Source organism: Lepidochelys olivacea (genome assembly GCF_965140295.1).
Source record: "Lepidochelys olivacea isolate rLepOli2 genome assembly, chromosome: 24".
Classification (NCBI taxonomy): domain Eukaryota; kingdom Metazoa; phylum Chordata; order Testudines; family Cheloniidae; genus Lepidochelys; species Lepidochelys olivacea.
This window is the reverse complement of record NC_140434.1, coordinates 5,582,114-5,597,027: the sequence shown is the minus strand read 5'-3', so window position 1 is coordinate 5,597,027 and position 14,914 is coordinate 5,582,114. Positions and strand designations below refer to the sequence as shown.

At 55.3% G+C, this 14,914-nt stretch overlaps 1 protein-coding gene across 1 annotated transcript; it reads right to left on the bottom strand.

The window, feature by feature from the left end:
- Positions 1–3,188: 3,188 nt before the first annotated feature.
- LOC311512397 (tyrosine-protein kinase Fer-like) lies at positions 3,189–14,465 on the bottom strand (the record flags this gene model as incomplete). The annotated part of the gene is made up of 11 exons (XM_084613610.1): positions 3,189–3,331; positions 3,547–3,669; positions 4,121–4,278; positions 4,493–4,616; positions 4,909–5,215; positions 9,589–9,642; positions 10,057–10,185; positions 11,093–11,292; positions 12,112–12,172; positions 13,270–13,415; positions 14,459–14,465. 11 exons carry the CDS (start codon positions 14,463–14,465, stop codon positions 3,189–3,191), a joined length of 1,452 nt encoding a protein of 483 aa, XP_084469736.1.
- Between the last annotated feature and the right edge of the window lie 449 nt (positions 14,466–14,914).

The window sequence follows — 14,914 nt, the reverse complement described above, 5'->3', positions numbered from 1 at the left end:
GCTGGAGGGTGGAGGCCCTAGGGGCTGGGAGATGTATTTCTCTCTGCCCCACACTGGAAGCCCAGCGAGATGCGCAGCCAGGAGCAGAGGATGCAGGACAAGAGCGCTGGGGTTTAATGTGGGTGCATGGGGAACGTAGGGCCCTTCTAGTGCCATAGGCTCTCCCCAATTGCCAGGGCTGGAGGAGCCATTCTCTGTTCAAGCCACGGCTGGTTGGGGTGGAGGGGAGGCAGAGAAGTGACTTGTGAGCTGTTGAGAAGCTAGACGGCCCAGAAGAAGAGGATGGGGGCGAGTGCAGGGACCCGCAGCAGTGGAGTCCAGTCCAACTTCTCCAAGGAGCCAGAGGACATTGGCCTGCAGGAGGGTCTCACTTCAGGCTATTTGCAGGGCCCAGCAGGGCCTGCCGATGAGCAAACGGTGCCGCCGGGAGAGCTGCAGGATTCCCACTGGCTTTGCTTTTTCCAGGCGGGGTAGGGAGGGAAAGTGACAAACCAGAGAAGGTCACACCCAGGCCTCACGCTACTGGCTCCTCTGCTGCTAGAGATGCCCACGCACATGGTGACCATCTCAAACTGCACCTTCTAGCCATGGCAGTGCAGCGACCGGCCAGCTCCCGCCAACTTTATCAGCCTTTCACCATGCTCATCACTATGGGATCTGGGCACGTTCCAGCCAGGCATCAACTGACCAGAATCCATCACATGGGGCTCGAGACAAAGGGCGGGGAGGGACAGAGGCCCGGGGAGAGGAAGTGGTTGCCACAGGCATGTGTCCTCTGTCCTAGGCCAGTGCTCGGTCCGCTAGGCCATGCAGCCCAGTGCCTGCCTTCGAGCCTGGGATTCTGCCTCTCTGCAGCGATCAGAGCTCATTAAACTGAATGAAAAAAAAATATCCAGGAGGCAGGGCACCCCCATCCAGCCCAGACATCAGCCAGACACAGGGCGAGGGCTCCAGGACCACCGGCCCTGAGCAGATCCGGCTGCTCTGACCCCTTTATCATAACAGGTTAGATGGAGGATGACACACCAGGGAATTATCGGTCTGCGCCGCTTCCAGGCTTAGGCCTTCTGAGGGCAACACACAGCCAGCACGCCTGGGGGTTAGGAGACAAGCCTGGATATGGAGAAACGCTGCTCCCATCCTCGGGGCTCTGTCTCTGGAGGGCATGACTCGGGTGGGGGGGGTGGAATCCCGCAACAGGGCGTGGAGAGATCGGCTTTCCCTTCAGTGCTACCGCTTGTGAGATAAACTCTGGCAAGCCTGTGCCCTGAGCCGTTAGCATTTACAAAGCACTATAAATCAGGTGTAAATCAACACGCTTGCTAAATGGGCCACAAAAACGACAGCCAGGGCCTTATCTCACTCCTGCCTGGCCAAACACAACTGGCTGCACATCATGGCCTGTAATGAGTGTCATTTGGACTGTGCGTGTTTTTCTAATTGTTCTGCTTTTGCTTGGCTGCACAAGGATTTTTAATTTCCTCTTTCTATTTAACTATCACATATCTGGAGCTTTAAACACTCATCCTCCACATTACTCCCTCGCTGACTCTAGTCACTGCATTACCTGCTTCATTTATTCCCAGTGTTTTCCCCCTACAAACAACTTCTGACGAGGACCAGCGAGACCTGAATAGGTTATCTAGGGAACTGGTTGAAACCCCATCCTTGGGGGTGGGACGAACACCTGTCAGGGATGATCTAGGGCTAGGTTTATTTGGTCCTGCCTCAGCGCATGGGGCAGGACAAGATGATCTCTCGAGGTTTCTTCTAGCACTATATTTCTATGATTCTACCATCACCCAGCCTCTTATCTTTGCCAGACAAGAAGGTGGATCTTGACTAGAGATTAGCCCGTTCAGAGCCAAACATTCCCAGCATTGTTGGAGGTGGGGGGAAGGATTTGGATCAGGTGTTCCCGATAAGATTGAAAAACTGATACGAAGCTGTGTGGTTTTTTCATGTATCGCACCGTTAATCCGTCATTGCCACAACGGATCGTTGAGGTCATGTGGTTCGCAGGATTCCAAAGAGGAAGCCAGATGGTCTAGGTATATTTAATCCTGCCACAGAGTGTGGGGATGGACTCGCTGACCTCTGGAGATTGTATGGTCTCATTAGCCGTATAAATCACAGAAATGCAGGGCTGGAAGCAGAGGTATTGTAGCTCATACTAAACATCAAGAGATCGGAAGGGCTATAAACCTTTCTGTGTCAATGCATAAACCAGCCTCTAACAACTGTGGGAAAAGGGGAGATTTCTGCAGGGGAAGGTTATTCCTACGGCAGGGTTCTTGCACTTTTCTCTGAAGCGGGTGGGGCTGGCCAAGGCCACAGACCGGACACTTGGCTAGACAGCCCTTGGATCTATAGGCATCATCTCCATGGGGGCTCCGGGACTCAAGCACCCACGAGGGAAAAATAGCAGGAGCTCAGCCCCCACGGGTCCCAGCTGTTTGGAGGCTGGGGAAGGCACGTGGGGAAGGGTGGAAAGCAGCGAGCAGCAGGGCGGGGATCTCAGGGGAGGGGTTAGAGCCAGGGCAGGAAGAGGCGGGGAGGGGGCGGAGCAAGGGCAGGGCCTCGGGAGTAGGGGTGGGGCCTCGTTCTTGAAGGTGAACCTATGCTGGATCCCGATTTTCACAGAACCGTTAAATTCACAGGCCAAACCCAGACCAAGGCATCAGTGACCAGGACTTCATGGAAGACAACGAAGCAGGGCCCAGGCCCGCACTGGCCCAGCTGCTGTCGCATTGTTACCTGCATTCGGAACGTCTCCACCTATGTGCCGCATGCCCCATTGCTCAGCCCTTGTGGGTTTAAACTCTCCTTCAGAAGTGGAGACAACGTCTGAAGTTCAGGGCAAGAAAAATCACCAACGTTCCTCACTGATGAGCCAATCGGGAAGCAGAGTGGGTGCCTAGCCTGTCCAATTGGCTCATGGGGGAATCATTTTGACCTGCACCGCAGCCAATCATTTGGCAGAGGAGCTCTGATTGGTTAACGGCGGGATGTAACGGAAATATTTAAAGTGGGCTCAAACCACCAGTCCTTCTAGAAGCCAAGTTCCAAGTATAGAGGGTGAAGGGCCAGGGGGGGAAGGCCTGGAGCAAAGGTATTGAGAGGCTTTATATAGATTATTTCGGTGGGAGGGCGGATACATATTACAAAGGGGAAGTGGAGGCCCGTGGTCACTCCGAGTTCCAGCTGAGCTGCGTCATCTCCTGCTGGATGGCGCTGAACTTGGGGCGCAGGCTGGGACTGGCTTCCCAGCACCTCAGCATCACGTCGTAAACTTCCACCGGGCAGCGCTTAGGAGCTCGCATGCGGAAACCTGCCAAGGCAAGAGAGGCTGGAGACACACAGCACGGGGGCCGGTAGCTCTGCGGGGGACTGGGGCAGGAGCTAGCCCTATGTACGGGACAGAGGTATTGCAGCAGAGCCAGGAACTGAACCTGGCCTCCTGAGCCTGAAACACATGGCCACCCACCACCTTGCGCCCCTTGCCCAGGACCTGGGCTGTGATAAACACCAGCTCGCGCTACTTGCCTCGCTCCACCTGGCTCACCACCTGCTGGTTTGACATGCCGGGGTAGGGGGCGGCCCCCAGGCTGAAGATCTCCCACAGCAGGACCCCGTAGCTCCAGACGTCGCTCTCCGTCGAGTACCGGCCTGTCATCAACCCACACGGGGGACGTTAGTGAAGGGGGCCCGATCCCGTAGCCCTTTGCCACGTGATCAGCAGGGTTACCCGTGAGGCTAGGGTAAGCCACCACCGTGTCCCCAGAATACAGGACACTCCAGTGGTGTCATCCTGAATGAGAAAAGTACCGGTATTTCCCGAACTGCGTGGGCCTGCCCCGGCCTGAGGGCATCCTGCCTTCACCAGTGAGGTCACACCGGGGAGGGTGGATCAGTGTGCTCTGCACCAGAGCATCCTCCGGTGTCCAGCTGATACCAGACAAACCCAGGAGAAAAATTGCTACTGTCCCCTCAAACCCTAATAGGGGGTGTGTTGTTGGCCTTGACCAGCCTCCCCTGCCCCAGACCTTCCTGGACCCTTCTTCCTGCCCCAACCGCTGTAAAATCTCAGCGAGGAGCGAGCTGTTCCCGCGCCCCTGACCGTATCTCAGAGCCTCCGGCGCCGTCCACTTGATGGGAATGTGCTTCATTCCTCCCCGGGAGGCATAGACGCCGTTGGCCTCCTGCCGCGACATGCCGAAGTCGCTGATCTTCAGCACGTTACCTTCCCCCACCAGGCAGTTCCTGGCTGCCAGGTCCCTGCGGGGAGAGGACGGAGGGCTAGACGCACCCTGGCGCTGGCTGGATACTCCCTGGATGCAACAGGCAGGACTGGCCAGCAAGGGAGCTAGACAGAGAACCTTAGTGCTGGACTTTGTTCACTCTTCGGGGCAATCGTTAATTCTCTGGGTGCCTGGGGTGTCACCTTAGCCTCCCGGCAGGTGCTGCAAGGGGGGGGTGGTCTCATCCATACCTGTGGATGCAACCATTGCTCTCCAGATAGGCCATCCCCGCTGCTGCCTGAACTGCAAAGTGGATGAGGTCTGGAATCCAGAGGCGGCTCCCCTCGGAGCGGAGGAACGATAAGAAATCCCCACCTAGGTGCGGGGAGAGAGAGAACGAAAGAACAAAAGACCCAGATGATCCAAGCCCCTCACGCCAACTCACCAGCTATGGCGGGATTTCAATCTGCAATCAAACTCAACTGCTGCTTTCACTAGGTTTTGCACAGGAAATAGGGCATGCATGGACTTCAGGCCGCGACCCCCAGGTGGTGACATTCCCAACCGTGTTGCAGCAGGCCTGACATTGCACCCAGGATGTAAGGGGCACTGAGGTCACAGGCAGACACGCAGAGCGTGCTGTTATGCAGAGAGTTCTCCTGCTCACCGGACACCAGCTCCATGACGATGAAGACAGGCTGCTTCCGGGCACACACGCCAATAATCCGGACGACGTTCGGGTGGCTGTAACACCTCACGATCCTTAGAAACAGGAAGGAGCAGCGGGATGAGCCCCTGAGCCGACAGGGCGGGACCGTCGCCCGTTGGTCCGTCAGACCCCCATTGCTGGCTGACCTGGCTTCCATGAGGAATTTGTGCTTCGTCTCCGGGGCCAGGTGCTCTCTGCAGGTTTTCACAGCCACGGGGGTGTTGTCATATGACAGGCGGCCGCTATACACCTCCCCGAAATTCCCCTGGGGATGGAGAAACAGCGGTCGGGGGGAAGCGATCGGGCAGTAGCGCAAGGCCTGCTCTGGATTACGTGCAAAAGGGAAATCAGCCCCAGCCTCTCCATAGAGAGAGCACAGTGTGTGCACCCCGCACTTGGCAACATGCTGCAGCCACTGCCAGAACAAAAGGGCAGCTCTCTCCACCCACCGCCGGAGTGCTTCGAAATTTAAAGGGGCTGCACACCCAACTCCTTCCCCTCAAACTATGTCAGGGTTTCAGCCCGCGAGCTTTGAAGCCTGGAGTGCTTTCTGTCTGCCTGGCACGACGACCCCCTGCCAATGTGCCCTTGCTGGGAAGGATTCCCCTCTAGGGATTAAAGGAGAGTTTGGCCCCTTCAGTCCTTCTGTTCTATGCAGGTTCCTAGACAGAGCCCATCACCGTGGTATCTGGGCACTTCTCCTTGCTTTCGCTTTTGAGGCTGCAAGTGAAGCGGGACCCACAGCACAGGTGGGGTTTTTATGCTGCGGACCCATCCTGCAAACATCATCCCGAGACCCGCCAGCAAATTTTGCAGGGGCCACTGAGCTCCCAATGACGTCAAGGCTGCACCTGAGATGCCAATCACAGCGCCTCACAACAAATCTTATAGCTCAGCAGCTGTGTGTCCTAGTGGATAGAGCACTGGATGGGGAGTCAGGGGGATCCGGGTGCTATTCCAAGCTCTGCCACTAGGGTGACCTTGGGCAAGTCACTTCCTCTCTCTAGATCTCAGTTTCCCCATCTGCAAAATGGGAATAATGGTATCCGCCTCCTTTGCCAAGTGCGGGGCATTCTAATGATGAAAAGTGCTAGGTAAGAACTAGGGATTATGATGTATGATCCAGATGTCCATTGCTGCTGACTCAGACAGGCACCACAGATTCTTCCCATCATTGTCCTTCCCTCCCCTTCCCTTAGCAAGGCACATTACACTCCTGTCCACTCTCTAGCCCCCTAGACCCACCGCCCCTCATCACTGCTCCGAGAGCCTTTTATGGGACACAGCAGCACGAAACCAACAGATCTAGATTTCATAACACGGGACAAAGATGGGACGGCAGCTGCTGCATGAAATATTCACGTTGCCCTGTGGTTAGCACCATTGTCTCAGAGCTGAGCTAACAAAAGGGACTAGGAAGTGAATGCCTCAGGCAGATACAAGCACCGCAGAGAGGTGTCACTTTTCAAGGGATTTTGTCCATATGTTACTAGACACGGCGGAGGCAACGAGAAGATACATTTATCGTTCCCTCTAGAGCATAGAAATGTCGGGCTAGAAGGGACCTCGAGAGGTCATCTGGTCCAGTCCCCTGCACTGAGGCAGGGCTAAGTATTATCTAGACCACCCCTGACCGGTGTTTGTCTGACCTGCTCTTAAAAACCTCCAATGACGGAGATCCCACAACCTCCCGGCGAATTTGTTCTAGTGCTTAACTACTCTGAAAAATCTCTCTTGCTCCAATTGAAGCCCATTATTTCTTCTCCTGTCCTCAGTGGTTAAGGAGAACAATGTATCACCCTCTTCTTTATAACAACCTTCTATGTCCTTGAAGACTGTTGTCACGGCCGCCCTCAGTCTTCTCCAGACAAAACAACCCCAATTTTTTCAATTTTCCCTCATAGACCATGTTTTCTAATCCTTTAAATCCTTTTTGTTGCTCTCCTCTGGATTTACTTCCATTTTTTTCCACATCTTTCCCGAAATGTGGTGCGTGGAACCCAACACTTGAGGCCTTATCAGTGCTGAGTATAGCGCAGGGGTGGGGAAACTTTTTGGCCTGAGGGCCACATCTGGGTATGGAAATTGTATGGCGGGCCATGAATGCTCACAAAATTGGGATTGGGGTGCGGGGGGTGAGGGTTCTGGCTAGGGGTGCGGGCTCTGGGGTGGGCCAGAAATGAGGAGTTCAGGGTGCGGGAGGGGGCTCTGAGCTGGGGCAGGGAGGGTGGAGTGCGGGGGCAGGGGTGCGGGCTCCAGCTGGGGGTGCGAACTCTGGGGTTGGGGCTGGGGTTGAGGGGTTTGGTGTGCAGGAGGGTGCTCTGAGCTGGGACCAAGGGGTTCAGAGGGTGGGAGGGGGATCAGGGCTGAGCTCCCAGAGGCAGCGGCATCCTTCCCCCCCTCGGCTCCTACACGGAGGCATGGCCAGGCGGCTCGCCTGCGTGCTGCCACATCCGGCATAGCCCCTGCAGCTCCCATTGGCTGCAGTTGCCACGGGGGCAGCGCTTGGGGTGGGAGCAGCATGCAGAGCGGAGCCCCCTGGCTGCCCCTACGCATAGAAGCTGGAGGGGGGACATGCTGCTGCTTTGGGAGCCATGCAGAACGGCCCATGACCCAGCTGGAGCACTGGGGCAGGGCAAGCCCAGACCCCGCTCCCCAGCGGAAGCTCAAGGGCCAGATTAAAACCGCTCGTGGGCCAGATGCAGCCTGTAGGCTGTAGTTTTCCCACCCCTAGTATAGCGGAAGAATTCTTGGGCCTTGCTTACAATACTCCGAGTCCTGCTAATACATCCCAGAATGATGCTCACTTCTCCTGCAATAGTTACAGCATTGACTCACATTTAATTTGTGATCCACTATAAATAACCCCCAGACCCTTTTCTGCAGTACTCCTTCCTAGGCAGTCATTTTCCATTTTGTATTTGTGCAATTGATTATTCCTTCCTAAGTGGAGTACTTTGCATTTCTCCTCACTGGATTTCATCCTATTTATTTCAGGCCATTTCTCCAGTTTATCATATCTTACATACTACTGAGCATGTGGAAACTGAGATTTTCAGAGGCTTATAATTTGGTCAAATTTGAGTGGAATTTCCAGGGAAAAGGCACTTCAGTGACCCCAGGGTGACTTGCTTGCAAAATACAGTCCCTGCTTCAAATCATGGCTGTGTTAGAGCTTTGCAAGAAAACGGTTGGAGAATTCTTTTAATATGAGCAAAACAATCCCTAATCACGTTCTCAGAAATGGAACTATTTTAGCTGCAACTTTCCAAAGAAATCAGCCCAGCACGGGAAATTTCAGCACAAATGGCTCAAGGCTGTTAAGGTTTATATGCAACTGAAACCAGCATCTTAGAGTGGAAAGTGCCAGATAACTTTAATTATAAGCATTGCTACCAAATCTGCCTATAACATTATAGATGCACAAAGAGAAAACTCACCCCAAATTGGTGTGTGTGTGTGTAAGATTCAATGCAAATCTGAGTCCCTGGTTCTGGAAGCTGAATCCCATCCCTGCCTCCCAGTATCTGTATCTCCAAACCCTGATGCTTTTACTTTTGGGGTACTACTCCTTTAAGCTTCCAAAAAAAAAAAAAACCCTCTGTGCATGGAGAGAGAAGCCATTTGCAGAGTTAGAATCATAGAAATGTCAGGCTTCAAGGACCCCGAGGGGTCCTTAGGGCCAGCCCCCCGCGCTGAGGCAGGATCAAGTAAACCTATATCCTCCCTGAAGATGGTTTGTCCAACCTGTTCTTAAAAACCTCCAGCAATGGGGAGTCCGCCACCCCTCTGGGATGCCTGTTCCCCTGAGAGTTGGAAAGTTTTTCCTAACATTGTAGCCTGAATCTCCCTTGCTGCAGATTGAGCCCACTGCTTCTTGTCCTGCCTTCAGTGGCCAAGGAGAACAACTGATCCCCGTCCTCTTCATAACACCCGGAAGATATTTGAAGACGGTATCAGCTGCCCATTCAGTCTTTTTTTTTCTTCTTCTCTAGACCAGACATACCCAGTTTTATTACCCTTTCCCCCTAGATCGAGTTTTTGACACTTTTTTTTATCAGTTTTGCTGCTCTCCTCCGGACTTTCTCCAATTTGTCCACATCTTTCCTGACGTGCGAGGCCCAGAACTGGACACAGGACTCCAGCTGAGGCCTCACCAATACCAAGTAGAGCAGGATAATTCCCTTCCGTGTCTGACATACAACACTCCTGTTGATGCACCCCAGAATGATGTTAGCCTTTTCCCCAACCATCTCCCATTGCTGACTTGTATTTATCCGCTAGACCCCCCAGCTCCTTTTCAGCAGGACGACCGCCGAGCCAGCTATTTCCTTTTTTGCAGTTGTGCCTTTGATTTTTCCTTCCTAAGTCTAGAACTTTGTCCCCGTCTTCACTGAATTTCATTTTTGCTGCAGCATGGGGTGGGATGCACACACTGTGCTCTCTCCAGGGAGATGGTGGGCCTGATGCTCATTTATATACTAGAGGCACGGAGGGGGCAGTGACTCGCCCAAAGCCAGGCAGGCTGGAACAGCGCCCTTGTGCCCTGACTGTCAGATTGCTGCCCTGTCCACAATTCACATCAGGCTTCCTGCGTGGAGCAGTACATTGTTAACGGCCAAGAACGGAGGCACTTACGCTGCCCAGAAGCTCCCCCAGCACCACGTCCTCATGGCTCAGGTCCCATTGGGCCTACAAAAGAACAAGGCACCGGACAACAAGGACTGGAGACCACAGCACTGATAGCTTGCGTGGTGGGGCTGATCCTGCTCAGGGGCAAAGTCCCCTCGTTGACTGTGGGGATGGGATCGGGCCCCATGGGACAATGGGGACTGATGAGGGTTGGAGCAAACACAGAGAAATGGGCCTGATTCTGGGGCCGGCCCAAAATTTTCCATCCAAGCTGATTTTCACATCCACTCTTATAACCTTACCCATAGGGGCCCCATGCCCGCCGAGGGGGGGAGTGGAGCAGAGGTTAACCCCTTGTTACTGCCCCTGTCCCAGGCCCCCTTCTCCCATTGCAAGCCCCCATGGGATCTCTGCCATACCCCACACCCTCACCTGTCTGGGGGTCCCGGGCATGCAGCAGGGCAGCTGGCTTACCTTGGCGACCGGGTTCCGCAGGAGGAATGGGCACTTCGTGGTGAGCACCTGGCGTGATTGCAGGTGGTGGTGGATGAGCGAGGGGATGGTGGGTGCCCCCACCCCTCCAGGCTCAAGCTGGTACCTGCCCTGCAGAAGAGCCCAGATCCGTACAGAGTGAGCAGGGGAGGGGGGAAGTCAGCTGATTGGCACAAAGCTGCCATTGCAGCTGATAGACAAGGGGAGTGTAGTGGCCAGGTTGGATGAGTCCCCCTCTGGGGGGGGTCCCCAAATTTTAAAAACCATGGGAGGGAGCAGGGAATCAGCTGCCTTGAGTGAGCGAGAGCGTGTGCACTGCCCTCTGCTGGAATGAATCAGAACTCTACTGTGTGCGTTACAGGCCCTATACTGCTCCCAGCCAGTGGGGATTCTCCCATAGCAGGGGGCCGTGCTTCTGGACCAGGTGGCTCTGAGTTCCAGCCCCTCTGCTGCCGTGCACTTCTGAGTGGCAACAGCTGCGAAGCCCCCAGGTAGCCACTGCTTGGTTACAAAACCCTACATTTGCATAGCATCCTTCGGTCTACGCTGTAAAGATTTGGAGCCTGATTCTCCTTTATACTAAGGCCCCCTTTGCAGAGCGCTGGCTGCACGATGGGGCCAGCAAATTAGCATCGCCATTTTACAGATGGGGAAACTGACGCACAAAGAGGTCTAGTGACTTGCCCACAGTCTCAGCCGGAAATAGAAGCCAAAGCCCGTTCCTCTTTGGAGCTGCAAGTCCAGCCAGTGACTGCTGGAGGGACGGCCAGAGAACTAAGTGTCTTGATTCAGAGAGATCAACTCAACTACATGAACAAGCATGAGAACGGCCCTCCCACCAGACTACCATGTGACAGCACCTTCCGCCAATGTCCATGTGTCCTCGGTGGCCAGGCAGCACTCCTGGGGACCGGACGCTGGCTGTAGCCATGGCCTTGAGGCGATTAGCCCTTCGGCGGGCTGGCATGCACAGCCTGCGGGGCTCACCGTCACGTCCCCTCCCCACAGAGCTCCTCACCTTCCGGCACTGGATGATGAAATGCCTGCACTGTCCTCCAGCCAGTGCGGACAGGACATGGGCTCCTGGCCTCCCCTGGCTTGCGCGGACCAAGAAATCCCCCTCGCTGGTCAGCAAGGCCTGAGCCTCCTGTCTGGGGAGCGAGCCGTGGTACCAGTCCTGCTGGCCAAGGGGCCTCTGGGCCACCGGCACCAGTGGCACTGGAGGGGGCAACTTGTGGTCGTAAGAGAACAGGAGAGAATCTAGGGTTAGACGCTTGCCGGGCACCCATCTTTTTAAGAACTCACTGGGGCTCCTGCCAGGGAGAGGGGTTGGGGTGGCAACCCTAGAGATGGCAGACCGGGGCAGCCCCCTCCATGCCATGCGCTGCTCCTTGCCAGCATGCCTCAATCCTACCCTGCAGCGCTCACCTCCCCAGCAGGATGCTCCGGGACTGTCACCCCCACCCAGACACTCCCATGCAGGGGCCAGGCCGGGCCAATGGACAGGGTGGCTCATTTGCGATGCGAATGCTTTTGCATTCAGTGCACCCAGACCTGCAAAAATTCATCTCATGCAGCGGCTATGGTGCAGCCCCTGGCGGGGACTAACTTTCCATCCTTGATGCTAGACACTGAATCTGGAGCAGCGGCCATTCCCCGTGGTTAACTGCAACTTCACTGGATCGTGGGAATTCCACCCACTCTCTTGCCCAACACCAGGGATTGAACTGGTGACCTGTACAGCACAAATCTCCACAACTTGAGCTAAAGCTCCCTAACCGGCTCTGGCTCAGGGACCAGCAACACACCCTGAGTTGTGGATCACACCAGCAGCTAAGCCTCCCCCCGGATCACTTAGGGGTTCCTATGGGGTTTATAAGGGACACACTTCTATGGGGCTTGCTCCTCCCCCTTTCTCCGCATTGTCACACTGTACCCGGATGGGTCTGATGGGGCGCAGCCTTTCGTAAGTGCAGCCCCACACGTATTTCTGGCATGAGGGGCAGCTCATCCTTCATTCCACCTAGTGCCGTGCACCTGTAGGCCCTTGTAACCCAGCATGGGAACCTGCCACCCGGCCACACTCCGGGGAGCCTGTCTGGGGGGACAATGGGGTATTATGACATCAGCAGTCACGTGAGACCGGACAGACTCTGGGAGGAATGCGTAGGTTTGAGACATGCTCAGAGTTACACCCACAACAAGGCAGCACCGGCCCCGCTGGCTTGGGCATGTAAAGCCAGGCCGGAAAATGACGCAGGTGAGAGTCCAACACCCCAAGGCCGAAGGAAGAAGACAGAAGCCGCCCCCAGAAGATGTGTGTGTATGTGTGAGGCGGGGGGATGTCCTAGAGGAAGGCAGGTCAGCCTCTGGGATCTGGCATTGAACAGAGCATGCTGGAGGGGGCAGCCCCGTTTGATGGCATTAACGCCAGGACATAGTCACGCGATGCAGGCCCTTTGTTAGACACATCGCGTCAATATACAATTCTATGCATTTAAAACCAATAGGACCTGATTCTCAGTTACGCTGAGGCCCCTTTCCACCGCTCGGGCCATGCCAGGGGACCTTAGAGGGAGTTTAAAGGGAATTTGTGCCCACTTTGCACTGCCAGAACTGTGGAAAGGGGCTTTAGACAAGAGTCTCCCAACCAGACCCAATCGGTCGTCTCCTGTGTTACCAGCCCCCCACAGAGAGGGGTCTGGCCGTAGAGACCCGACCTTCTTTATGTTTCCCCACTGATGCAGGCTGTTGGTGTATTGACCCTTCCCTGGGCTTGGCTCCTCCCCCTCTCTCTTTCTAGTCGGGTTTGCTAGAGATTTAAGGCCAGAAAAATCTGGCCTTAATTTCTCTTGGCCTCCCAGTCTGTAAAGTGGGGAGAATCACTGGCCTCTCTCCCAGCCGTTGTCTGTCTTCATGTCTATGGCAAGCTCTGTGGGGCAAGGACGCTCCCTCAGACCCATGGTCGCTCCAGGCCCTCAAGCAGTAGGGCCCTTGTCTCAGCGAGTGATGCTTTCATCCAAACAAACTGCAAGGGAGGCAAAAGACATGGAAAGAGGCCGCGCTGCTCGCTGTTTATACTTCAGCAACATCTGGTTCTTTTCCCAAGCTCCTCCATAAGCCTTTTGACTCCCCGACATATTAGCAGTCCTGTCCCCTTTCCCCGCTCCACGCTAGTCCTGGGTGGTCTGTTACCGGCACTAGCAGCCGGAGCACCAGGAACTGTGCTTCAAAGAGCCCAGCTCCTGCGCCAACGGGCAGCGGAGTCTCTCTGGCAGGTGGGAAGTTTAACATCCCCCCCGCCCCGGCCTCTGTCGTCACAAACTCATGAAGAGTTTGCTCTTGGAACAAGGATCAGACCCGTAAACAGAGACTTCAGCTGCCGGTGGGAAGTGAAGAGGATCTGGCCTCAACCAGATTTTAACCCCGGGAAAGCAGAAGGATGACCCGTGGCTGGGTGGCCTGCAAGGACTGACCCCCTGCAAGGACTGATCCTGGAGCTTAGAGCAGGATCACAGCCTGTAGCTGACCCATCCATGGGCTAGCCACTCGGGGGGAGAGCAAGAGCCATGCACGGTTAGCCCAGGGCACCACAGCAAATCACTACATCAGCGGGTAAGCGGACTCTTCCTGGATTCCACGGGGCAGACAGCAGCCGGCTCCTCCCGGGACAGCTGAGCCCTGCCCCAAGCTGTGACACTAGACACCGGAGAGAACCACAGGGCTGCTGTGGGTCCAGCAGCCTCGCTGGACCCTGCGCCCCGACCAACTGATCAGTCCAGTCCCCTGCTGGGAGATGATGTCAGAGCTGCAAAGTGGAACCTGTGCAGAATGCCTTCACCTCCAGAAGGAAGTCCCGGGGTGGCTCGTTAGCCCCTCCCAGCGAGGTTATGGGACAGGCTTTGAGAGTCCGAGTAGCACGGGCCAGACAAGGGGTCGCTGTGGACGCTTCTGGCTTAAAAAACAAAAAAAGTCCATGGAAAATCAGAGGGCTGCAACCCCTCCCCAAATGAAACTGGAAACATCTTATATTCAATACAAACCTCCTGCAGTTTGGACTTTTCATCCCCAAATCTCCCCCCCCCACACACCCCAATTACTGTCCCAGCCTTATAAACTGGATTCTAAATAACACGTCCACTCCACAACAATATAGTCACTCGGGGCCTGGATCTCAGATACTACTCCCCGCAGTACAGCGCCCCCTACTGCCACCCAGGGGTCAGCACGGACTCACTCTCCGCAGTACAGCAGTTTGTCCTGCATCCCAACTGAAGCACAGTCGGGACGCCATTTGTCCCGATATTTTGTTTCGGGCGCAATTTTTTCCCCCTTAGGCAGCGGTGACAGGCCGGGGGAGCGCTTTTTCAATTGTTACACTCACCCGGCATGCCCAGGTCTTCGGTGGCACTTCGGCAGCGGGTCCGTCAGTCGCTGACGGGCTTCGGGGGCGGGTACTTCTTTCTTCACCGGCGGCGGTCCCGATATTTTGTATTTAGCATCTGGTCACCCTAACTGGGGTCAGCACGGACCCAGCGTGCCCCCTCCTTCTCCTCCCGTGCCCTACAGCACCCCCTCTGGCCCTGCACTCCGCACTGACCGCAGAGCGGACCCCTACGGAGCCACCCACACCGCCTCACGCAGCACGCTGGGCTGCCAAATACAGCAACGGCTGAAAAGCACCCGTCCACTTTCCATTTGCCGATGAGCTCATTGGAGGCTCCTCTTTGCAGGATCATAGCTGGCAACACTACCAGCCTCCTGAATCGTGTAAGCAACCAAGACACCAGTTAAAAATTCAGGAGAGATTTCTCTTGAGGAGATTGTTTTGACTCGAGTG